This window comes from Protopterus annectens, chromosome 3.part1 (genome assembly GCF_019279795.1).
Source record: "Protopterus annectens isolate FY-2018-M chromosome 3.part1, PAN1.0, whole genome shotgun sequence".
NCBI lineage: Eukaryota > Metazoa > Chordata > Ceratodontiformes > Protopteridae > Protopterus > Protopterus annectens.
Window position 1 is genome coordinate 1,862,400,983 of NC_056732.1, and position 25,558 is coordinate 1,862,426,540.

General features: G+C 41.6%; 2 protein-coding genes across 2 annotated transcripts in view; both read left to right on the plus strand.

Annotated features, from left to right (window-relative positions):
* LOC122798776 (zinc finger protein 610-like) overlaps nt 1-23,575 on the plus strand; it is a 334,745-nt gene extending 311,170 nt beyond the window's left edge. Inside the window, exon 4 of the mRNA XM_044067888.1 lies at nt 22,540-23,575. Coding sequence (XP_043923823.1) covers nt 22,540-22,910 — 371 coding nt within the window. The 3' untranslated portion in view covers nt 22,911-23,575. The remainder of the gene's footprint in view (nt 1-22,539) is intronic.
* LOC122797936 (zinc finger protein 525-like) lies at nt 23,429-24,136 on the plus strand. Its single transcript, XM_044066455.1, has one exon. The coding sequence runs from the start codon at nt 23,429-23,431 to the stop codon at nt 24,134-24,136; it is 708 nt and encodes a 235-aa protein (XP_043922390.1).
* The last annotated feature ends 1,422 nt before the right edge of the window (nt 24,137-25,558 follow it).

The window sequence follows — 25,558 nt, forward strand, 5'->3', positions numbered from 1 at the left end:
CTTTGTGTTTCACTGTTGCAGTCATCACATTTGGGTTATCCCTGCCAGGGTAACCCTCAGTCGGCCTGAATACTAGAGGCTGAGTATTTCTGCGTCGGTTGCAGTCACTCCAGGACTGACATCAGGTCGTCAGTAGTATAAAATAAGGCAGCCGATGCCATTACATCAGTCTTTCTTGCCGAGGAGCCCGAAGCAGAACCAGTTCACACGAATGCCGGTCGGCCGCTACCTGAGCTTTTGTTTTCTGAATTGAAGTTGAAGTCTTCTAAAGCTAAGTACCCCATTAGGGATTCTTTTTTGTTGCTCTAACCGATGTCAGAAAAAGTTAACAATTGTATCACCTGTGGAAAGCAAATTGCACACTGAGACTTTCATTCTTACTGCATCACTTGCTTAGGCCCAGACCACGACGTCCCCCGCTCTCGCTTTTGTGTTTTGTTCAACGCCAGAACTATACGTCATCGGGCCTTTATTGCATCTAGGTATTTTCACTCCCAGTCCTCGAATTCTGATATGGCTTTTGTAAGCCATCCGACAGCAGATCGTCCAAAAACATGTAAGGATAAAGACAGAGACAGACCTCACAGGTCGAAACCTACTGACTGTGCTTCCGTTAAGCTAGTCGTCAGTTCTCCAGTCCTCAGTGAACACTTTTGCAGCCCCTGCTGCCCGCTTCTGTGGATTCACAGGCTGCTACAGAGACCCTTTCGGAGTTTGGTATGCCGTGAGACTCTTCATCGACTAAGGATCCTGCGGATGTCTCTACCTTGGATGGGTTTGGAGCCGCTTAGCAGGCACTGGCTTCTGAGGAAGTACTTCACATTACCGACTCTCAACATAGACCAACGACTTCTTTCACGTCTACTATTCTTTCGAAAACTACTGAGTTTCTAAGGCCCAGCGTACAAACCACACCCAAGAAACCGACGACCCAATCTCAGGCACCTGCTTTCTTGCCTCAGTCTCAAATGCTTAAAATGGTGGAAGACCTTATAATGCTGATCAGGGGAAGCCAAGCTACCCCTTCCAAAAGAAAGAGATTTGTCCCCAGTAGTTTTATCTGAACAGGAGTTCAATGACTCTGAGGCATCTGAATATGAAGACATGCAACGCCTCTCTGCTTATGAGGATTCTGATGCAGAGGAATCCATTCCTTCAGCCTCTCCACCTGATGACTTTTCCTTTGGGGAAATCCTACATACTTTAAGGGAGCATTTCCAATGGGAATGTCAGGACTACCCTCAGTCTATAAAGGGACTCAGGGAATTCTTATATCTTCCACAGCACAGACCTCTAGCCATTCGTCCTGTCCTGGATGTTGTTGATGCTGTTTTCATGGAATCTAGTTTGGCTCCTGACACCCTCCCTCCTGCTCCCAGGAAACCTGACAGGTACTATAGAGTCCCTGACACTCTCAAATTCTTTTCAAAAATTCTACTGCTGACCCTGAGGTTATTTCTCAGGGGCCTAAAGGAATTAAAGCAACTTCTGCTAAGAATCCCACCCCCTCAGATAGGGATTCCTGAGCATTAGACAGATGGAGTAAAAAAGTATAGACCTTTGCTACTCTTGCTATTAGAGCACACAATTTTCAGTTCCATATGCTAAAATTTCAGCAACATACCATGGAACTCCACAAACAAAAATATTATCTTTTCCTGGAGTTACAAGAGCTAATGCATTCTTTAAGTCAAGTGACTAAGCACACCTTACAATGTGGTTTTGACGCCCTAAAAGCATCTTGCATGGCAGCAGTCACTGGTTCTGTCCTTAGAATGCATGCTTGGCTTAAGGAACAGCCCTTGCCAGACCATGTCAAATCCAAATTATTGGACGCACCCTTGCACAAAGACAACTTATTTGGCTCCCAAGGCAGAGGAGGTCTTAAAAAGATGAAAGAAAAAGCTAAATCTATGCAGACAGTTAAGAACTTCCTGCAGGTCCAGCCACCCAGGTTCAGTAGGCATTGCCCCTACAAGCACTGGTCCTTTCCTGCCCCTCCAGGTCAGCTCAGCCCAGACCCTGGGGAAGCAGACCCCCCAGACAGCAGCCCCAGGGAATGCAGAGATCTAAGCAATGGAGATGTTCTTCGTGTTTCACTGTTGCAGTCATTACATTTGGGTAATCTGCTGGCAGGTTGCCCTCAGTCGGCCTGAATTCCAAAGTCTTGGGTCCTGCATTGGTTGCTGTCTCCTCTTCCATGACATCAGGGGTATAAAACAAGCAGCCGGCGCCATTTTCCCCAGTCTTTCTTGCCGCATGGTGCCTGAAGCAGAAGCAGTTCGCAAGTGCCGGTCGGCCAACTCCTGAAATTCTCGAGTTCGTGTTTCAGAACCGAAGTCTTCACAAAAGCTAAGTACCCCATTGGGGAAACTTTTTTCTTGCTCCATACTGATGTCAGTAAAAAGTTAATAATTGTATTACTTGTGGGAAGCAAGTACCGCATAAGGATTTCCATTTATACTGTATTCCTTGCCTAGGCCCTGATCACAACATGCCTGGCTGTCAGTTTTGTGCTAGATTTAACCAACACACTACTAAGCGTCAGTATATTTTTGCCTCAAAATATTTTGGAAACAGATTTAACTACCCTGAAATGTCATTGGATAGCAATCCGACTACCGGAGTACACAAAAAACGCAAAGAAAAGGACAGAGACAGACCGAAGTCCAAAATCGACGACGAAGCTTCTCCTAAGCCAGTTGCCGGTTCGCCTGTACTCAGTGAGGTGCTTTCGCAGCCCCTGATGCCCGCTACTTTCAAGTCGCAGGCCCCTACCGAGACCCATGTGGAGTCTGGCAAGCCGCAAGATACTCAAAGTATTGTACCCACGGATGTCTCTCCCTCGGATTGGTACGGAGCCGCTGAGCAGGCACCAGATTCTGAGGGTGTATTCAGGCCTCAATATTTTTATATAAAACTGACGGCAGCTGCAAAACCAAAGACAAAAGCAACTTCTAAAGTTAAAAAACAATGCATGAGCCACGTGCACAGGCCGCTATGCCTAAAAAACAGATGATCAAAATGGCTGAAAACCTAATTACCTTGATCAGGGGTTCCCAACCCTCTCCTGATAAGAGCCCTAGGCAAGACACTGACTATGAATCTTCAGATCAGGTTTCTATTTCTTCTGATTCCTCTTCTGATCAGGAATTATCTATTCCTCCCTATGAGGATTCTGATGCAGAGGAATCTGTCACATCTGCATCACCTCCTGAGGATTATTCATTTGGTGAAACTTTGCATACTTTAAGGGAGCATTTTCACTGGGAGAGTCAAGATTTTTCAGAATCAAAAAAGAGGCTCAGGGATTTCCTTCTTCAACCTCAGCACAGGCCTTTAGCCATACCCCCTGTTTTAGACATTGTGGATGATGTGTTTTCGGAATCAAGCTTGACTCCTGACACCTTACCTCCAGCTCCCAGCAAGCCTGACAGATATTACAGGGTCCCTGACTCACACAAGGTTTTATTTAGAAACCCTGCTGCTGACCCTGAAACTATTTCACAGGGTCCAAAGGGAGTTAAGGCCTCAACACCAAAAAATCCTACCTCCTCTGACAGAGATTCAAGGGCACTGGATAGATGGGGAAAGAAGGTTTATACATCTGCAACCGTGGCAATTAGGGCCCTAAACTGCCAGTTTCATATGCTCAAGTATTAACAACATGTTATGGGATTGCTGAAACAGAAAATTATGTTGATTTCTGAATGTGCAGAAAATAAAGAATTGCAGGAATTATTGCATGCAGCTGAACAAGTTGGAAAGCATACTTTGCAATGTGGTTCTGATTCCTTAGAGGCCTCCTGCAGGGCCGCAGTTACTGGATCTGTGATTAGGAGGCATGCCTGGCTAAAAGAGCAAAATTTGCCTGATCATGTTAAAGCTAAATTACTGGATTCTCCTTTACAGCATGTTACTCTGTTTGGTATTAAGGCAGAAGAGGTTTTAAAGAAAATGGAAGACAAAGCTAAGTCTATGCAAACTTTAAAAGACTTCTTACAAGTGCAGCCACCTAGATTTAGTAGACACTGGCCTACAAAAAAATTGGACCTTTTCTGTGTCCAACAGAGCTCAAAGGGGCAAATCCAGATGCTCTAAAGGTTCTAGATACCAGGCACAAGATTCTTACAGGTCAAAGCAATGGGGTGCTACTACCTCCAAATCTGGAGGAGATAAAGTGCAACCCTACAGAAAAAAGTCCCAATGACTTCCCTCTGCCTTCACCAAGCACTTATCTTTTGGCAGCACCCTTAGGCGGAAAATTAGCACTTTTTGCTCAAAATTGGCAGTTAATAACCCAGGACAAGTGGGTGCTAAACATAGTATCACAGAGATACAGATTCCATTTCCATACTCTGCCAATGGCAAATGGTTGGCTGGATCTGCCAAAAAATCAAAGGGCAGAGGCACAGAAACAGGTTACGTCCCTCATGGATATGGGGGCTATTCATCCAGTATCAGAACAGGAGAAAGGACAAGGTTTTTCTCAAGACTGTTCTTGGTACCCAGAAAGGACAAGGCCTGGAGGCCAATACTGGATTTATCAATTTTGAACACATTCCTGGAAATTCAAAATTCAAAATGCTAACTTTGCAGCAGCTTCTGCCCATGCTGGGCAAGAATGCTTGGCTGGTGACATTAAACCTAAAAGAGGCATACCTGCATGTCCCAATAAGGGAGTCGTGCAGAAGATACCTCCATTTCAAGGCTGGCTTAATGCATTACCAATTCTCTGCACTGCCCTTTGGCTTATCTACTGCGCTCAGGGTTTTTACAAAGTGCCTAGCACCAGTAATTGCTTTTTGCAGACAAAGAAGTATACAAATATATCTTTACTTGGATGACTGTCTCATTCAAGCAGAGAACAAGGGCCTTCTTCTTCAGCACCTGACGTTTGTGAAAAAGCTTCTAACATGCCTAGGGTACACAATAAACGAAAAGAAATCAAAATCAGGGCCAGTGGAAACTACGGCCCAAACTGCAGAATCCTATATAAACGCATTCTATGGACATCTCCAGGAATGCATGGATCATGCTATCCCAAACAAAACCAAGACCCAATCATCCAAAGGCAGGCGTCCAGTCTGGTGGACCCCTGCCATAAATAAACTGTACAACAGAAGGAGGAAGCTACTACATGATAGAGCAAAATCCCTAATAGGGAAGGCATCTCTGATCAGTACTAGCAAAAAATTACGATCCCTCATAAAATCCTCCAAGGCCAGCTTCGAGAGAAAAATTGCACAGGACACCAAAGACAATCATAAGGCTTTTTTCAGTTATGTTAGAAACCTGGGATGCATTTCCCAGACTTGTTCTGAGTTGATTCTAAATGACAAAAAATACACTGAACCCACAGACATTGCCAATATCCTGGCAGACAGGTTCAGTGCAAACTTCTCCCCCAAAGAGCAAGTATCTATCCGGCAGAGGGCTGCCTCCCAAACATCTCTGATGCTCAGGTGAAGGCTGCCCTCTCCAAAGCAAAAAACACTGCTTCCATGGGACCAGATGGCATCCCAGATTGCATCCTACATGAACTCCAAGAGGAACTAATCCCTCAAATAAAACAGCTATACAATCTCAGCCTCACTACAGGATATGTGCCCACAGAATGGCGTACAGCAACAGTTGTCCCACTCCACAAAGGTGGAGCCTTTACGGACCCTGGAAACTATCGCCCCATAAGCCTGACTAGCTTAGTCTGCAAGGCTATGGAGAGGATCATCATGGAGCTCATAAACGAAGACATTGGGGACCTACAGACACTAGATCCTACCCAGTTCGGCTTTGCCAAGGGCAGATCCTGCCTTTTGAACCTGGCTGACTTCTTCGAAACAGTCACCAAAGCCATAGATGAAGGAAAGGTAGTACACACAGCCTATCTGGACCTTGCAAAGGCATTTGACACAATACCCCACTCTGGCATCGTAGATAAGCTATCCAGCTTAAATATAAACCCCTATGTCACAAGATGGGTCGCAAACTGGCTCAAAGACAGAACCCACAGAGTGAGAGTTGCTGGAGCCATGTCTGACTCAAAACCAGTCACAAGTGGTGTCCCACAGGGTTCTGTCCTGGGACCACTCTTGTTCGGTATATACTTTTCCGAGGTACAGGCAAACGTGGGAGGACTATGGCTTACCACGTTCGCAGACGACTGCAAACTGGGTGCCATAATCAACTCTCCAGCTGACACAAACATCCTTCAAAAAGGTCTCACAGAGACAGATAACTGGTGCCAGCGCCATGGTTTAAAGCTAAATGCCAAAAAATGTATAGTCATACCCTTTGGCAAAAACAATGTGCCCACAAATTACCACATAGGGAAACCCATTAAGTACAGAGAAAGTTATTAGGGACCTGGGGACCCAAGTTGATAGCAATCTCTCCTTTGAAAACCACATTGCCAAAGTGGTTAGAAAGACTTCTACATAGCCCACCTCATCATGGAGGGTTTCACATCTAGTTCAAGAGAGGTAATCGTGCCTCTTTATTCATCCCTCATCAGGCCCATCATAGAATACAATGCCCCTTTTGGGATGTACCTTACCCGACACCTGCAGCAATTAGAAAGACCCCAAAAGTATCTCACCAAGAGGATCAAGGGTCTCAAACAGATGCCATATGCTGCTCGGTTAAAAACTCCAGCTCTACTCAGTTGCATACCGCCTACTTGAGGCGATCTATGCCTGACATACAAAGCTATGTCAAATCCAGAATTAATGGACATGCTCCACCTCAGTAAATCTAAATCCCTTAGAGCCACACGCTCGAGGGACTTGAACCTCAGCACAGAAATAAATAGAACTTGCTGGAGGACAGGTTCATAACCCAGAGGCTCCCTTCACTCTGGAATAGAATTCCAGTTCATGTGAGGCAGAGCACCTCACTGAATCTCTTCAAGAAGAATCTCGATAGGTGGATGGGGGATCGTAGGTTTGTCCCAGGGATTACTCCCGTGTCACTATTGGACAGAGGCACAGTAAACTAAACCTTAAAAAGGGCACAGTATACTCAAATCAAGGGGTGGCGTAAGCCATACAGAATCGGGCTAGGCTTATAATTGCCCCAGGGCAGATAGCCTAGTATGAACCTATGAACCTATGAACAGCTGGTACCCTCTCAAAAGATAACATTCCTGGGTGCAAGTTTGAATACAACTGCCCAGATGGCTTTCCTCACACCATACAAACAAAGGTAACTGACTACTTACTTCAGACTAATGGCAACAAAAACCCAGTTATCTGCAAGACAAACTCTGCAGGTTTTGGGGTTCATGGCAACCTGCATTCTACTGATTCCATATGCAAGACTGCATATGAGGAAACTTCAATGGTACCTAAAAGGTTTATGGAGTCAACATTGTCACAGTCTGGAAACAATGATTCCTCTCATTCCCTGCCTACAACAGGAGTTTCTATGATGGGCAAAGGCATGTCACCAAAACATGGGACGGCCCTTCACTCTACCCCCTGCCAGCCAAACCTTAACAGCAGATGCATCAGATTATGCATGGGGGGCCCACCTGGCAGGAAGATGCATTCGGGGCATATGGACCCCAAAACAAATGCATCTGCATTATCAACCAAAAAGAGATGTTAGCTGTTCAAAATGCCCTGACAGCCTTCAAGGACTTACTTCATCCAGGACAACTACTGATAAAGACAGACAACACCACGGTTATGTGGTATATAAACATGCAGAGGGGCACGCATTCATACCCCCTTTGCAGACTAGCCATGACACTGAGGGACACAGCTTTGACTTACCCGAGTACATCTACAAGCTCAGTTCCTGCCAGGAAAACAAAATATTCTGGCAGACGACTTAAGCAGAAACCTTATGGACCCTCACGAGTGGAAACTAGATCCACAAGTCTTCAGCATGATAACAAAGAAATGGGGGAGCCTGGACATAGATCTATTTGCCTCTCCTCAAAATTAACATTTGAAAAGATTCTGCACAAGGACTTATCCCAGACAAGCATGGAAAGTGGACGCCCTATCCTTCAGTTGGAAAAACCTATCAGTTTACGCCTTTCCTCCTCTGCCTCTTATTCCCAAGGTCCTACTAAAAGTCAGACAAAAGAAACCAAAGATGATACTGATTGCCCCAGACTGGCCACACCAATACTGGTACCCAATCCTACTGAACTTGTCTCAATACCAAGCTTGGACCTTACCTCAAAGACCTCAATTACTGTCCCAGCAAAACAATCAGATCCTGCACAATCGGCTCCAAACACTGAACCTGGCAGCATGGCTGATCATTTAGTTATACAAACAACACCTCTCAGTAAAGCTGTGATGGATGTCATTTTGGAAGCCAGAAGGCCTAGTACTAGAAAATCTTATGCTGATAAATGGAAGAGATTCTGTGCTTGGAATCAAGCACAAGGAACTGATACAGCAGAACCAAATATTCCTCAGATATTACAATACTTGACTGAGATGCTTGATAAAGGCCTATCTTTCTCATCAATAAAAATCCATGCCTCTGCCATTTCGGCTCATTACAATGCAGAGCCACCAATCTTTTCTCATCCGTTATTAAAGCAGTATCTTAGAGGAGCCAAACATTTAAGGCCTCCCAGAAGATCACCAATACCTGCATGGGACCTCAATTATGTGTTGGAAAAGGTCACCCTGCCTCCATTTGAACCAGCAGCTACTGCAGATCTAAAGTTCTTATCTTGGAAAACAGCTCTGCTCCTAGCAATTACTTTAGCAAGAAGAATCTCAGAGCTACAGGCCCTCATGGCTGTGGAGCCTTTTATCATATTTTACCCAGACAGGGTGTCTTTGAGGACCAATCCTTCATTTATGCCTAAGGTGGTTTCCAGTGTGGCTCTTAACCAAACTATGCATCTGCCAACCTTTTATCCAAATCCGCAGAACAAGGGGGAGAGGATTCTTCATTCACTGGACGCACACAGGCAGCTAAGATTCTACTTGAACAGGACTAAAGCTCTAAGAAAAACAGCAGTTACTAATGACATATGCTGCAGGATCACAAGGAAAGACTTTTTCAAAGTGGATAAGCCACTGCATTCGTTTCTGCTACTTACACCATGGCAAACTTGTGCCCAAGGGCATTAGGTCTCATTCCACCAGAGCTGCAGCTACATCAGCAGCCTTTCTCAGAGGACTACCAACCAAAGACATTCTAGAGGCTGCTACTTGGGAGTTCTTTTCACACTTTTACAAAGCATTATCATTTGCCTCTCTACTCTAAGTCCAGGGCAGGCTTTGCCACTGCAATTCTGCAGGGCCTTATATCCACCCCTAATGCTGTTTAGCTCCAGCCTCCCATCCATAACTTTGGGATTCTACCCAAATGTAATGACTGCAACAGTGAAACACAAAGAACTTCGTACAGTTGTGTACACTTACCATAAATGTAGATGTTTGAGTGTATTCACTGTTGCAGTCCAGGTTACCCACCCGCCATCCCCCTTTTATTCTGGAGTTTCTCTTTCCTTCACTATCTTCTACAACCTATGTGGTATATTTGCTTGTAGATGAAGGTTAAGTTTGTATTGTTGCATGTATATATAGTTTATGTATATATATTTTTGCTACCTTTTTGGGGGCACCTGACATCTGGGGCAAGAAAAACTAAACAAAATGGCATCGGCTGCTTGTTTTATACCCCTGATGACCTGATGTCATGGAAGAGGAGACAGCAACCGACGCAGGACCCAAGACTTTGGAATTCAGGTCGACTGAGGGCAACCTGCCAGCAGATTATGCAAATGTAATGACTGCAACAGTGAATACACTTGAACATCTACATTTATGGTAAGTGTACACAACTGTACTTTCCTCCTCTTCAAAACCAGGGAGTGCTAAGCCATCCTCTCATGGTAAGAACTCACAATGACTCTCCACTTCCACCCCCTCCCTCTGCCCACCTGCATTTGCCCCAGGAGGAAAACTCTCCTTCCACACAAGTACCTGGGCCACCATTACCAATGACCGCTGAGTCTTCAACATAGTGTCTCAGGCATATAAATTTTATTTCCACACTCTACCAACCCAAAAAGAGTTCCCAGATATTCTTCGTGTTTCACTGTTGCAGTCATTACATTTGGGTAATCTGTTGGCAGGTTGCCCTCAGTCAGCCTGAACAACAAAGTCTTGGGTCCTGCGTTGGTTGCTCTTCCATGATGTCAGGTCGTCAGGGGTATAAAACATGCAGCTGACGCCATTTTTATCAGTCTTTCTTGCCATGCGGTGCCCGAAGCAGAAGCAGTTCGCAAGTGCCGGTCGGCCGACTCCTGAAATTTTTGTTTTCGAGTTTCAGAACAGAAGTCTTCAAACTAAAGTTAAGTACCCCGTTGGGGACAGTTTTTCTTGCTCCTTACCGATGTCAGTAAAAGTTAATTGTATTACTTGTGGGAAACAAGTACCTCATAAGGATTGAGACTCTTCCTGGTACCCAGAAAAGAGGGCACCTGGTGCCGCATCCTCGATCTATTCATTCTAAACACCTTTTTAGTGATACCAAAATTCAAAATGCTCACCCTCCAGCAACTACTACCTATGCTCTCCACAGATGTTTGGTTAGCCACCCTAGACCTAAAAGAGGCCTACCTACACATCCCAATCGGAGAATCATGCAGGAAATGTCTACGTTTCAGGGCAAGATCACTGCACTTTCAGTTCTCTGCGCTTCCTTTTGGCTTAGCCACTGCTCCCAAAGTTTTCACAAAATGTCTGACTCCCACCATTGCTTTTTGCAGGCAAGGAAATATTCAAATTTACCCATACTTAGACAACTGCCTGATTCAGGCAGACTATCAGGAAAAGCTGCTCAAGCACCTGGCCTTTGTAAAGGACCTACTGACCTCCCTGGGGTACACTGTCAACGAAAAGAAAGCCAAACTAGTACCTACCCAAAAAGGTATATTCCTGGGAGCAAGCCTGGACACAGCATCCCAGATGGCATTCCTTACACCAGAAAAGCAAACCTACCTGATAGCCTATTTCTCTCAACTAGCCACCAGACCCCAGTTATCCATAAGGAAAATCCTGCAAGCTTTGGGATTCATGGCTTTTTGCATTTTACTCATTCCATATGCCAGACTGCATGTGAGGAAACTACAGTGGTACCTAAAAAGCCTTTGGTGTCAACACTATCAAGACCTGGAAACTCTTATACCAGTGATAATTTGTTTAAGGAAAGATTTTCTTTGGTGGGCAGCAGCATGCTACCACAACAAAGGACTACCCATCTCACAACCCCACGCTGCCAGGCCCTCACCACAGATGCATCAGACTCTGCTTGTGGTGCACACCTGGATGTCAGTTGCATACAGGGCCAATGGAGCTCACATCAAATACATCTGCACATCAAACAAAAAGAGAAGTTAGCTGTCCAGCATGCACTGACAGCTTTCAGACCCCTCCTCTCCCCGGGGGCTCTACTGATCAAAACAGACAACACCATTGTAATGTGGTATATCAACCAGCAGGGAGAGACTCACTCGTACCCTCTGTGCAGCCTTGCCATAACCCTTTGGCACACAGCCTCAGCCATGCAGCTACACCTGTTAGCATAATTCCTGCCAGGCTCTCTAAACTCTCTGACAGATAACTTAAGCAGAAATCTTTTGGACCCACACAAGTGGCAGCTAGACCAAAGGACCTTCACCCTTGTAACTGAGAAATGGGGCACTCCGAAGGTCGACCTCTTTGCTTCCCACTCCAACCATCAGCTCAGCAAGTTCTGCACTAGGGAGCTTCACTGCAAGGCCTGGAAAGTGGATGCTCTAACCTTTCAGTGGGTCAACCTCTCGGTCTATGCATTTCCCCCCTACCGCTCATTACAAGGGTACTGCTCAAAATAAGGAAGAAGAAATCCTGATTGCCTCAGACTGGCCATGCCAGCACTAGTACTCACTGCTGCACAGCCTGTCACCTCTGTCACCATGGCATCTCCCTCATATCCCAACACTCCTGACCCAGAGGGAAGGAGAATTCATGCATCCCCAATGGCAGACCCTCAGTCTGGCAGCCTGGCTTATTCCCTGACCACCCTTCAAGCTGCCAATCTCAACAAACAGGTTCTAGATGTTATACATGAGGCCAGATGCCCTAACACTAGAAAGTCTTATGCTGACAAATGGAAATGGTTTTGCACCTGGATCCAGGCTAAGGGAGCCAGGATGGCACAGCCCTCCCTACCTCTTATCCTGGATTACCTTGCTGACCTACTACACAAAGGTCTATCCTTTTCTTCTATTAAAATTCATGCCTCAGCTGTCTCTGCTCATTTCAGCACAGAGCCACCTCTTTTCTCACACCCTGTCATCAAACAGTTTCTAAGAGGTGCTAACAACTGGAGGCCACCCAGAAGAGCTCCTACCCCAGCTTGGGACCTAAACTTTGTGTTGGAAAAGCTCACCCTGCCCCCCCCCCCCTTTGAAGCAGCAGCGTCAGCAGAATTAAAGTTTCTCTCATGGAAGACAGCCTTGCTTCTGGCCTTCACTTCAGCAAGAAGAGTATCCGAGCTACAAGCACTAATGGCTGTAGAGCCCTTCATCGTTTTCCATGCTGACAGGGTCTCCCTCAGGACTAACCCATCCTTCATGCCAAAAGTGGTGTCCAGTGTGGCTCTCAACCAATCCATTCATTTGCCCACCTTTTTCCCTAACCCACAAAACAAGGGGGGAAGGATACTGCACTCTCTAATGTGCACAGACAGCTCAGATTCTATCTAGACAGGACTAAATAATTTAGAAAGACTGCTCAATTGTTAGTCAGCTTTGCTGCAGGAGCAGAGGGCAAAGCCATATCCAAACAAACCATTTCCAAATGGATAGCGCACTGCATCCATTTCTGCTACAAGCAACACGGGAAACCTTCCCCTAAGGGGGTCAAGACACATTCTACCAGAGCAACCTCCACATCTGCAGCTTTCCTCAGAGGGGTCCCCACCAGGGACATCCTGGAGGCTGCAACATGGACATCAGTTCATACCTTCACCAATCATTACCACATGCCTGTCTTGTCCAAATCCAGGGCAGGCTTTGCCACAGTAGTCTTGCAGAGCATCCTAGCCAGCCCTCAGTCTTCTTGACTGCCTCCCCCCTTTTCTCCAACTTTGGGAATCAAGCCAAATGTGATGACTGCAACAGTGAAAAACTAAGAACATAGTACAGTTGTGTACACTTACCATAAATGTAGATGTTCGAGTGTATTCACTGTTGCAGTCCTGGTTTCCCTCCCTGCATCTCCCTTTTTTCTCTCTCTCTCTCTCTCTGCAAGGAATGTTTGGTCCACCATAACCTAGCTCCCTCTTGGGGGCTCCTGACAGGGCAAGAAAAACTGATGTAATTCATCGGCTGCCTTATTTTATACTACTGACGACCTGACGTCAGACCTGGAGCGACGGCAACCAATGCAGAAGTACTAAGCCTCTGGTATTCGGGCCGACTGAGGGCTACCCTGGCAGGGATAACCCAAATGTGATGACTGCAACAGTGAATACACTCGAACATCTACATTTATGTTAAGTGTACACAACTGTACTTTTTCATAGTCAAGAGACACATGCAGTCATTATTAGGCCTCAAAGACAGTTTGAAAACGGGACTGCTTTCGCTTAATAAAGAAGTTCACCAGGTAAGCCTGCATAGCAACAGCATTTCACCCAAGCTATTATTTTCTGAGTATGCTGATATTTTTGCAGACAAACTAGTCAGGCTACCAGGTGTGTACTCTATAAAGTTAGACCCAGAGATCAGCTCAGTTATTAGACCAGCACACAAAGTTCCAGTAGCTATGCAGAGCAGAGTCAAAGCTGAGCTAGACAAAATGGTGCAGCTAGGAGTAATTTGTCCAGTAGAAGAACCTCCTGAATGAGTATCCTCTATGGTGGTAGCTCATAAGAAAATCTCAGATGATAGCAGAATATGCATTGATCCAAGAGATCTGAACAAAGAATTTAAAAAGCCTCCTCGTCCAATGCGCACAGTCGAAGAGTTTCCTTCTCTCATGCCAAACACCACTGCTTTTTCTCTTGTAGATGCAAAGAGTTCATTTTGTTAAATTTGACTTGACCAAAAATCTTCATTGTTAATCACATTCAGTATACCATTTGGAAGATACAGATTTCAGACAATAATATTTAGGATAAATTCTGGCAGTGAGGTCTTTCAGCGTGCGATGGAGCAAAGTTTTTCTGTCTATCCCTGTGCTATTATAGTAGATGATATTCTAGTAGGAGGCAGTGGTGAAGTTGGGCATGACAAAAACCTCAGTAAAGTTCTGGAAAGAGCATGTAAAGTCAGTCTTAAGCTGAATTCTCAGAAGTGCAAGTTCAGGCTACAAGAAGTTATTTATGTTCGTCACTTGTTACCAAGTTTAGGTTTACGACCAGATCCTCTCAAGTAAACAGCAATTCTTGAGACGCCAGCTCCAGACAATGTGCAAGCCCTATGACATTTTCTTGGTATGGTCAACTAGTTAGGCAAGTTCATTGCAGATTTAAGACAACTTTCAGCATCACTCAGAAAGCTAATGTGCAAGGATGTAATTTGGTCATGGTCAGAACAGCACCAAAGAGTATTTGATATCTTGAAGCAGATAATTGCTAACCCATCAACTCTCAGCTACTGTAATATTCACAAACCAGTAACTCTTTCCTGTGATGCTTCCAAGTTTGGTCTTGGTGCAGTCATTCTTCAAGAGGGTAGACCAGTAGCATATGCATTGAGAACTCTTGCCCAGACCGAGATGCAGTATGCACAGATTGAGAAAGAGAGTTTGGCAATTGTGTTTGCATGTTCAAAGTTTCATGATATTTGTGGTCGACCTAACCAGATCAAAACAGACCACCAACCTCTTGTCACTATTACCTATGCATACAGCTCCTGCCAGATTGCAGTGGATGATGCTCAGATTGCAAACGCACAATTTCACTCTTGTTTACACAAAAGGCAAACTGTATCTTGCTGATATTTTATGATCACCCAGAAGAACTACAGAATAGCATAACAATGAGCAACTTGATTTCTGAGGTCATGGAACTGAAACATTTTTCTTCACATGTCTTGAGCTCAGAACTCGCACAGCTTTAGATCCAATTCTTCACAATCTAAACCACTTTATCAGTCAAAGATGGCCTTCCAAGCAATATTGTTTACCAGTAGAACTGCAGCAGTATTTGCCATACAGAGATGATATATTTTGTCAGACAGTGGTTTCATTATGAAAGGTCCTAAAGTGATGGTTCCAAAATCCTTGCAAAAAGAGTACATTCAGATTCTGCATCTTGGCCATCTAGGAACTGATTCTACCAAAGGAAGGGTGAGAGATCTAGTATATTGGTCTTCTATGTCAATATATATTGAGAAAGTCTTTCATCTTGTTCAGTATATAATAGTACAAAGCCTCATCAACAGAAAGAGCCACTTACAGTAAGCCAGATTCCTGAACTCCCTTGGTCAACAGTAGCCACAGATATCTTTGAGTGGAGTGGTCAGCACTACTTGGTGTTAGTAGACTCTCATTCAAATTGGTTCGAGATTGACCTACTATCCAACCTAACTCCAGTACTGTCATTACTAAGTTGAAGTGACTTTTTTCTGTACATGGTAGTCCACAAAGAGTTATTTCTGACAATGGTGCACAGTTTACAAGTCAGCAGTTTGAGATTTGCAAAAGAGTCAGACTTTGTTCATATTACGAGCAGTCCTGAATACTCTTAAGTCAAATGGCAAGGCTCAACATGCAGTTGAAAGTGCAAAACAGCTGTTAAAGAAATCCAGATGTGACAATACCAATGTTTTTTTCAACTTCTTAAATCTCACAAGCATTCCTCATGATAAACATCTTGGTTCACCTGCCCAGAGACTTGTGTCATGACAAACCAGAACCACACTACGAATCAGCAGTAATTTGTTGGTTCCATGTCCTAAGAACAACAAAGCCATAAAAGCCTAACTGTTGAAAAAGTACTTGTCCCAGAAGTCATACTATGATAAAACCAGCAAACCACTCAGTTCATTGAAAAAAGGGGAGATAGTGAGGATTAGCATTGTCGCCTCACAGGAAGAGGTTCTCCTGTTTGATTCTCGGCTGGAGCACCTTCTGTGTGGAGTTTGCATGTTCTCCCCACATTCGGGTGACATTAAAGGCATGCAGGTAGGTGCAAGCATGAATGGGCGTGCCTTCTTTGAAGGTTGGGCGTCGGGCTGGCAACTCTGCACCATAAAAAAATCCACTGCCAATCATGAGCAGACATTCAGCTATGGACACCCCTAAAGCCAAAAGTCTTTAGTGAGGATGCAGATGATTACATCGGATTTGTGAAATGTTTGTGTCAAGAGCTGAGATTGTACATTGTGGAACCACATGGAACGGAATTCAGATGAAATCAGAAGTATTTGCTACCAGTGTCTGAACAAGCGTTACGGCGTCTTGCCTGTGACAGAGACTGTAGTTCTCAGAGTGACTTGTCCAAAGTTTCTGTTTCAATCAGCAATCCCCGTTCCTGAGAAGATCCTTGTGACTCCAGAAAAACATTCCCCAGTGACTGTCCCTGTTGCTAAACCCAGTCCTAACTATTATGTTACAAGACAAGTTGGCAATTCAAAACCTCATTCCATATACACGGCAACCTGGACATGCCTGTTGTTTTACTTTATTTGTGTCTGAATAATTGCATGCCTATTCAAATGTCATTGTTTACATGAGACAGCTCACTAAAGAGGGATGATGTAGATCAGTGTGTGTGATATACCTTTAAGAAGCTTTCCCGTGAGTCAGCACATGCATATAAGTACTGAACATGTGCAAAAAAGAGAGCCATTTTGAGAGACCAGCCAGAGTAAGAGCATGCAAGTATGTGGTCAGTTAGTTAGGTAGTCCATTTAAGTTTAATACTCCTGCCATCCATCCTGATGTATTTGTATACAATAAACTACTTAAATGAACACCCAAGCCTCAACATTTTCTTAATGCACATAAAAAGAGTGAGAAGATGTACAATAAAAATGAGAACAAATAACACAACTCATCAGTTAATTGTATGGTAAAAATTACATAATTTATTGGAAAAATTGAAATATTGAGTATGACTGCATTTACTGCTATGGACACTGTATATAGTTTATTTTATTGCTGTTGTAAATAATTTGTTTGGCTTTATTTATGCAAAATCAAATAAACATTTTATTTCCTTCCTTTTGTTGTGCTTAGTGATATCAATGTTAAATAAATACACTTTACCACCTAATCACCATCAAGGTAATTATATAAATAACGATAAAAACTGTAAAAATCACAGCAAAGCAACCAGGCAGTTCAAAAAAGTACTTAAGCATAAAACCTTTTATTACAAAACCACATAACGGTAAGTGCTTTCGCTAACAAGCTTCTCCAGACCATACAACTTAAAATGAAAATGATCCATTTATAGAAACTCAACGAACACTAGACCAGTCACAGAGGTAGCACTAAAAACCTTGAAGTTATTAAAGAAACAAACAAGAACTCTCACACCCTCAATTCATATACAAAAGTAAAAATAAAATACAAATATGAAAATGCAGATGTGTACATATAAATACAATATATACACAAAAACTAGGACATTCATAAAATGTGTATATATATATATATATATATATATATATATATATATATATATATAAACATATGCATGTTCTAACTCACTTGTGAATCCTCCATTTCCCAAGTAGGGGTTTTATAGAGGCCCTTTCATTTAGCCCACTCCCCCTGTCAGCTCTGAGGGTAATAATCCATTTGGTTTCCTTGTACTCAGTATGATTCCTAATGTCTCCTTCCCTAATACTAGGTGCAATAACCTCAAGGACCCTAAAATTAAAACTATGTGTGTCTCCATAATGCATTACATGTTTAGATAATGCATTATGCTCAGATCATTTCTTGCTATTATATACATGTTCTCTGATCCTATCCCGAAGAACTCTGTTGGTTTTACCAACATAAAATGAGTGACATCTGTAACATTCAGCTAAATAAACCTAATTCGATGTCTTACATGTGGCATCAGCATAAAAAGCAAATTCCTTCTTAAGATATGGATGGTAAAAAGTATCTAAGGTATTGATATAGGGGCAAAAATTACATCCTCCACAAGGAAGATTTTTTGAAATTAAAGAGGCTGCAGGTGCAGCGACACCATTTTGAATTCTGTCTGGAAAAAAAAGATTGTACCACGCAACTTACGGGTATTCAATATGCCTACACAAGGGTCGCAATACCCGGAGCTTTTATCTCGTTGGCAGCAGTTAAACCTCGAGGTAAGCACCAAGTACATGCAGTTACTTGTTGACTTTTTCGGACCTGAGGAAAATAGACTTAGAGAATTATTAAAGATAAACATGAGTTCATATCCAATAACTTTGCTGTTAAAATTGTCAATCCTCTGTTTGAGAGTCTGCTTGATGGGGTTGCAGCATTTGAATGGAAATTAATGCAACAAAAGAAAATCAAGATTTTAAGAGACATTAATGATTTTAAACTGGGCCACGTCTTTATGTGGCCTAGACATGGACAGCATGTTGATGTTAATAGTCAAAATAGTTTGACTGTAGTTAGAGAGATGCCTTCTGATACTATGGCGCCTATGAGTACTACTAGTAATAATACTATTGGGAATTATGTTACTAATGTGGCTTCCTCTAATGAGGATATGATTGTGAATCATAATGTTGTTACTATGAATTCTGTAGAGCATGTAGCACATGCATCAGTAATAATGACCCTGGGACTACCTCCTTATCTGATGATACGGAGGGAATTTGTGTTAATGAGACCCATGGTGTGCATAAACATCATGATGGGAATCTGTACCCTAATGTTATTGTTAGGATAACACCAATGTTAGGATAACACCAATGAAGTTAATGGCTCAGAGAGAGTTGTTCGACCCAAAATACACATTAATCATTCTAATAATACTCATTCTAATGTTGGTGTTAATAACATTGTAGAGGGCCCCCCTTTTCCTTTACCAGTCAGGACAGACAAGGGAGGGAGACAGACGAGATCCATGAGTCGGGGGCACCAGAAGCACAAGTACTCAGGGGAATATACTCCGAATCAAACCCTCAAGAAGATGTGGGGGAAAGTAATGAGTCATTAATTCTTAATATTTCATCACATGTGCTCTCCTTAGAGGAAAGCCAGGTCCTTTGTAGCGGCCTAAGTTTTATTCCTACCTGCAAGAGCCAGATGTCCGATACTATCTTAGACCTTAAGGTTTTTTGTAGAAATATTATGTTATGTATGTTATATGGTGAATCTAGGATGCAAGAAGGACTAGTTACATCTGAGTTAAATACTCATTCTTTTAAAAAGTTGAGTGATTTTGTTCCTGTGAACCACCCTTTGGTAGATGCGTATATGAAACTCACTGAGGAAGCACTTTATAAGTATTATGATGACAAGGGCCTTAGTGCCCCTAGGAGTCCTAGATATAATCTGAGTCATAATGAGAAGGCTGCATTGAGGCAATTACAGGACAATAACCTTATCACAATAAGGCCAGCTGACAAAGGTGGCCTTATCGTGATCATGGACAGAACACATTATGTTCGGTCTATGGAAGTCCTTTTGGGAGAAGAGAAGTTCTATAGTAAAATTACGGTTAGAGATGTACATAGGATCATTGATTTGACCTCTAAAACATTGATTGATGTGTTTAAAGGAGGCCTTGTCACTAAAGATACCTTTGAATGTCTCTCTCTAACTAATCCCCTTATACCAATAATACAGGGATTACCAAAGGTACATAAGGATCCATCCGATCCACCATTGAGACCCATTGTAGCGGGTGGAGGATGGATCACGGAACCTTTATCAGTATATATTGAAAAACATCTTAGACCAGTGATTAGTAGAAATAGATCAGTTCTTAGGGACTCTACACAGTTCCTTATAGATCTCTTTGACTGTATTAGGGATGTCCACGACTTAGAGAGAGTGCTGTTTGTTACTCTAGATGTACAATCTCTTTTCATGGTTATTCCCAATGATTTGGGAATACAATATGTACAGGAATATCTTACAGCTCACAGTGATTTTTCTTTGGTTCAGATTGATCTTACTTCTCACTTCTTGGAATTGATTTTGGAGAATAATCTCTTTACATTTAATGGTGAGATGTATATTCAGAGACATGGTGTTGCCATGGGTACTTCATGTGCCGATAGTTATGCTAATATGTTTTTGGCACATTGGGAGAACACCGTATTCTGTGTTAGAGAGGAATTTAAGGCAATGTCTTATTTTATTGACGTTTTGTCGATGACCTTTTCCTATTATGGAAAGGAAGTTCAGACGAACTTTATGCATTTCACCATATGATGGATGCTTTAACTGATTGTTTGAAATTCACTGTGAGTTGGCCCCATACACGAATTGAGTATTTGGACCTATATGTGGAAAAATTGAACAATGGCCTTATTAATACAGGTGTGTTTCGTAAAGCTTGTCACAGGAATTCTCTTTTAGCCAGGTCTATTATGCACCCTGGATACATCTTTCGGAATTTGATTAGAGGCCAGGGTATGAGGGCATCTAGGCTCAATCCTATGGATGATTGTTTTCATGATGAAATGAATAATTTAGGAACTAGATTGTTAATGAGAGGATATAAGGAAAGTGAGATTACTAAGAATTTGTCTGATGTTTATTCTTTACGTGAGGACATTGCAGCTCCATATTTTGGTCCACATAAAGAAACTATCAGCATTAGTACATGTGTTGACAACAAATTCCTTAAAGTAGGGAGTTGACTGAAATTTTCAGTAGGAATTGGTCCATTCTACAAGTTGACACAGATATTAGTAAGATAGTGGGTGACCAACCGAAGTTCCTGTATAAAAACAGGAAGAATTTAAGGAGACTTCTCTGTTATGGACAAGATAACAGTGAGCACCATCAATAAAAGGGGATCTACTTTTCCTTGTGGAGGATGTAATTTTTGCCCCTATATCAATACCTTAGATATCCATATCTTAAGAAGGAATTTTCTTTTTATGCTGATGCCGCATGTAAGACATCGAATGTGGTTTATTTAGCTGAATGTTACATATGTCACTCATTTTCTGTTGGTAAAAGCAACAGAGTTCTTCGGGATAGGATCAGAGAACATGTATATAATATCAAGAAAAGATCTGAGCATAATGCATTATCTAAACATGTAATGCGTTATGGAGACACACATAGTTTTAATTTTAGGGTCCTTGAGGCTATTGCACCTAGTATTAGGGAAGAAGACATTAGTAATCATACTGAGTACAAGGAAACCAAATGGATTATTACCCTTAGAGCTGATAGGGGGAGTGGGCCAAAAGAAAGGGCCTCTATAAAACCTCTACTTAGGAAACAGAGGATTCAGAAGTGAGTTAGAACATGCATATGTTTTTTATATACACATTTTATGAATGTTTATATATATATATATATATATATATATATATATATATATATATATATATATATATATATATACATTTTATGAATGTCCTAGGTTTTTTTGTATATATTGTATTTATATGTATACATATCTGCATTTTCATATCTGTATTTTATTTTTACTTTTGTATATGAATTGGGGGTGTGAGAGTTCTTGTTTGTTTCTTTAAGAACTTCAAGGTTTTTAGTGCTACCTCTGCGATTGGTCTAGTGTATGTTGAATTTAAATAAATGGATCTTTTTCATTTTAAGTTGTATGGTCTGAAGAAGCTTGTTAGCGAAAGCACTTACCGTTATGTGGTTTTGTGCTTAAGTACTTTTTTGAACTGCCTGGTTGCTTCGCTGTGATTTTTACAGTTTTTATCGTTATTTATCTGTTTTACAATGGATCATTTCCCTCGTGGGTTGGTTGTTGTTTCATGTAATTATATAAATATTTTGCAGATGAATTAAAGTTCACAGTCAAGTTGTTTAATACCTGCTGCTTCCAAACTATGTTAAGTGGAACGGCATGCTTATTTTATTATAGGTATGTTTTGTCTCTAGTTTTATGGAAAGACACATTTAATATCTTAATTTTATAAAATATTGGAATTTAAATATTTGAAATTTAGATGAATTCTGATTTCTTTTGTTTTGATTATATTTGGCCTAAATTGTTTTTGCCCCCTGGTGACAGTTCTTTTTAAACATTTGACTGAGAACACCAATGATGCCTTTCCGGAAAGTTAGGCTAATAATTTGTGTAGAAGATGTAAATGCAAAGCACATCAGATATATTGTTGGAAACTCAAACAAATGATAAGAGACCAGTTAACACATTTAAATATAGCTAGAGGGAACATTGAGGCATAATGAGAGGGCATAGTAGATGTTTTGGAGACCAAATCATTATTGAAATTCTTCGTGACAGCAGTTTATTATTTACTATGATTAGGCATTAAAAATATTTGTGTGTGTGGGTATGCTAACATAGCTAGGGGGTTGCAATGTAAGTTGTAAGAAAAGTCTTCTCTGCAGTTGATTATATTTTGACACCCTTTTTTTTTCTTTTAAGTCACCAGGAATGAAGAATTAAATGTTATCCAGACTCTGCAGTCATCCTATGGGAAACTCTGGGGTGCAGAATGTGACAGAGCTCTGCCTGATGAGATGTTTATCACAAGGCAAGACCCACTGAAGACGGAAACTAGACATGATAACAGTAGGCAAAGTAATGAGGACTTTGCCATGAAACCTGAATTAGAAAAGCATCTGCAAACTGAAGCAGAGGAAATGCCATGCAGCTGGCTTAGTCATAGCAACACTGTAACCTTTTATAGTAACAGTGTAACTGATCATCTAAGTGACAATGGGGAAAGGCAAAAGAATACCCCCCAACACATAAACAAGCACTCATTAGGCAGGATTTGGACAAAGGTGTTATGAATGCCAAAGGTTTTACAGGTAGAAAAAATGTAGCACTACAGCACATCATTCATACTGGTCAGAATCTGTCAACAACATGTGACAAAAGTTTTACACAGAATAATGACATGGCAATAGTTAAGAATGTTCATGTTTGGCAAAAATATCAGAGTATGTACACTAACCTAACACCATGTAAATGTGCCACATGTGACAAGAATTTTGCTGACAAAGGCAATATGTTGAATAATCAGATACAGTGTGGGCAGAAGCCATATAAATGTAACATGTGTGACAGGAGTTTTATATGCAAAACTCTACTGGTACTTCATCAGAAGGTGCATACAAGGCAGAAACCATACAAATGTACCACATGTGACAGGAGTTTTGCACTAAAGGGATATCTGGCCCAACATCAGAGGGTCCATAATAGCACAGAAATATATAAATGTACCATGTGTGATAAGAGTTTTGTATACAAAACCAGTTTGGTGACTCATCAGGGTCTACACACTGGGCAGAAACCATATAAATGCACCATGTGTGACAAGAGTTTTGCATACAAAAGCAGTGTGGTGCTTCATCAGAGGGTCCACAGTGGGCAGAAGCCATATAAATGTTCCATGTGTGACAAGAGTTTTGTACGTAAGACTGACATGGTGAGACATCAGTATATACATAGTGGGCAAAAACTATATAAATGTACCATGTGTGACATGAGTTTTGCGTGCAAAAGCAGTATGGTGCTTCATCAGTGGCACCACACTGGGCAGAAGCCATATAAATGTACCATGTGTGACAAGAGTTTTGCAACGAAGCAAAACTTGATTACACATCGCTATACCCACAGTGGGCAGAAGCCATATCAGTGTTCCATGTGTGACAAGAGTTTTGTACATAAGAGTCACATGGAGCGGCATCAGTATAGCCATACAGGGCAAAAACCATATAAATGTACTATATGTGACAAGAGTTTTGCATACAAAGGCAATATGGTGATTCATCAGAGGCTCCATAGTGGGCAGAAGGCATATAAATGTTCCCTGTGTGACAAGAGTTTTGCAACAAAGCAAAACTTGATGACACATCGCTATACCCACAGTGGGCAGAAGCCATATAAATGCACCATGTGTGACAAGAGTTTTGTGACGAAGAGTAAACTGGTATTTCATCAAAAGATGCACTGTGGGCAGAAACCATTTAATGCACCATGTGTGACAAGACTTTTACGAAGAAGAATTACTTAGTGCTACATCACTATACCCACAATGGGCAAAAGCCATATAAATGTACCATGTGTGACAAGAGTTTTGCATATAAAGGCAATATGGTGAATCATCAGAGGCTCCATAGTGAACAGATTACGCAAAAAAATCAGAATTTGCAGACACAGGATATACAAAAAGATTGAGATAAGTTAAAGGAAAGAAAAATACTTCCACCAGAAAAACTTTCAGAAGCTTCAAATAAAAATTTGGGGTCATTAATACAACAAATGTTTTTGAAAAACAGTATATAGATCAAGAAATGTTGATCTGTTTGGAAAAAGAAGCATCTGAGGAAGTACAGAAATGTAACCAACAAAGCCTAGATATTTTTGAAAAGCATAAAAAGAAATATGGACATGGGAAAGAAAGAGAGATTTGATATGGTGCAATATTTATGCAAAGGCAAAAGCCAAATTAATTAACATAAAGAGGGCCGCCCCAAAGATATTCAAAGAGAAATATAGGCAAAGGCATCCAGATATGGAAAATTTCACATTAAAAAATAATGTCACAAAGAGGGAATGTAGAAAAGCAGATTAGTAAAGTAGAAGTTAAAAAATAGAAGTTGAAGTTATGGGATATCTGCAAAGTGAAGGATTTGATGTAGAAGGTCTAACACAGGTTACGTCACAGCATGATGGAATGAGTCCCCAAAGTAAGAAGAAACAGGAAGATCAGGAGACATCTGAAGAAGAAATATGGACATGAGAAAGAAAAAGAGATTTAATATGGTGTAATATCTATGCAAAGAAGAAAGCAAAACTAATCAATACAAAAAGAGCAGCACCAAAGATATTTGAAAATAAATATTAGTCAAAGGAATCTGGACATGGAAAACTTTACAATACAAAAAAATAAGACAAAGAGGAAAAGTAGAAAAGGAGATCAGTAATGGAGAAAAAGAAATAGGAACTGAGATCATGAAGTGCCTCCAAAGTGAAGGATTCGGTGTAGAAAATCTAATTCAGAAAGCAACAGGACAGAGCGATAGGACTCCAAATTAAGGGGAAACCAGTGGAATGGGAAGCAATTGGTCAGGTGCCATATGAAGATATTTAAGAGCCAAGAAAACCAGTATAAACATCCACTTAAAGCGGGACAGCAAGGGAAGGAGCAGGAAACTGTGGAAACTCTGATGTAGTTAATGTTGAGAAGTGATAAGCCAGTGAGCTCTCATATGGCAGAGCAACGGATTTCACAGGATGAAATTGAAGAGAATGTGCCACAGGAAGATGTAATAGAATTTTCTAATATAGAACTTTCTATACATTGCCCACAGGAAATGGAAAACAAAAAAATGTGCCCTCAGTCTAGAAGAAACCAAGGTAAGAGAAGAGTTGCTTGACATAATAGAGCTAAATAGACATATTAAGATCAGTGAAAGAAATAGACTGCAGAAGG

What these genes read in the sequence shown, in the direction of transcription:
- LOC122797936 (XM_044066455.1), top strand. Translation starts at nt 23,429, where the DNA reads ATGTGTGACAAGAGTTTTGCATACAAAAGCAGTGTGGTGCTTCATCAG.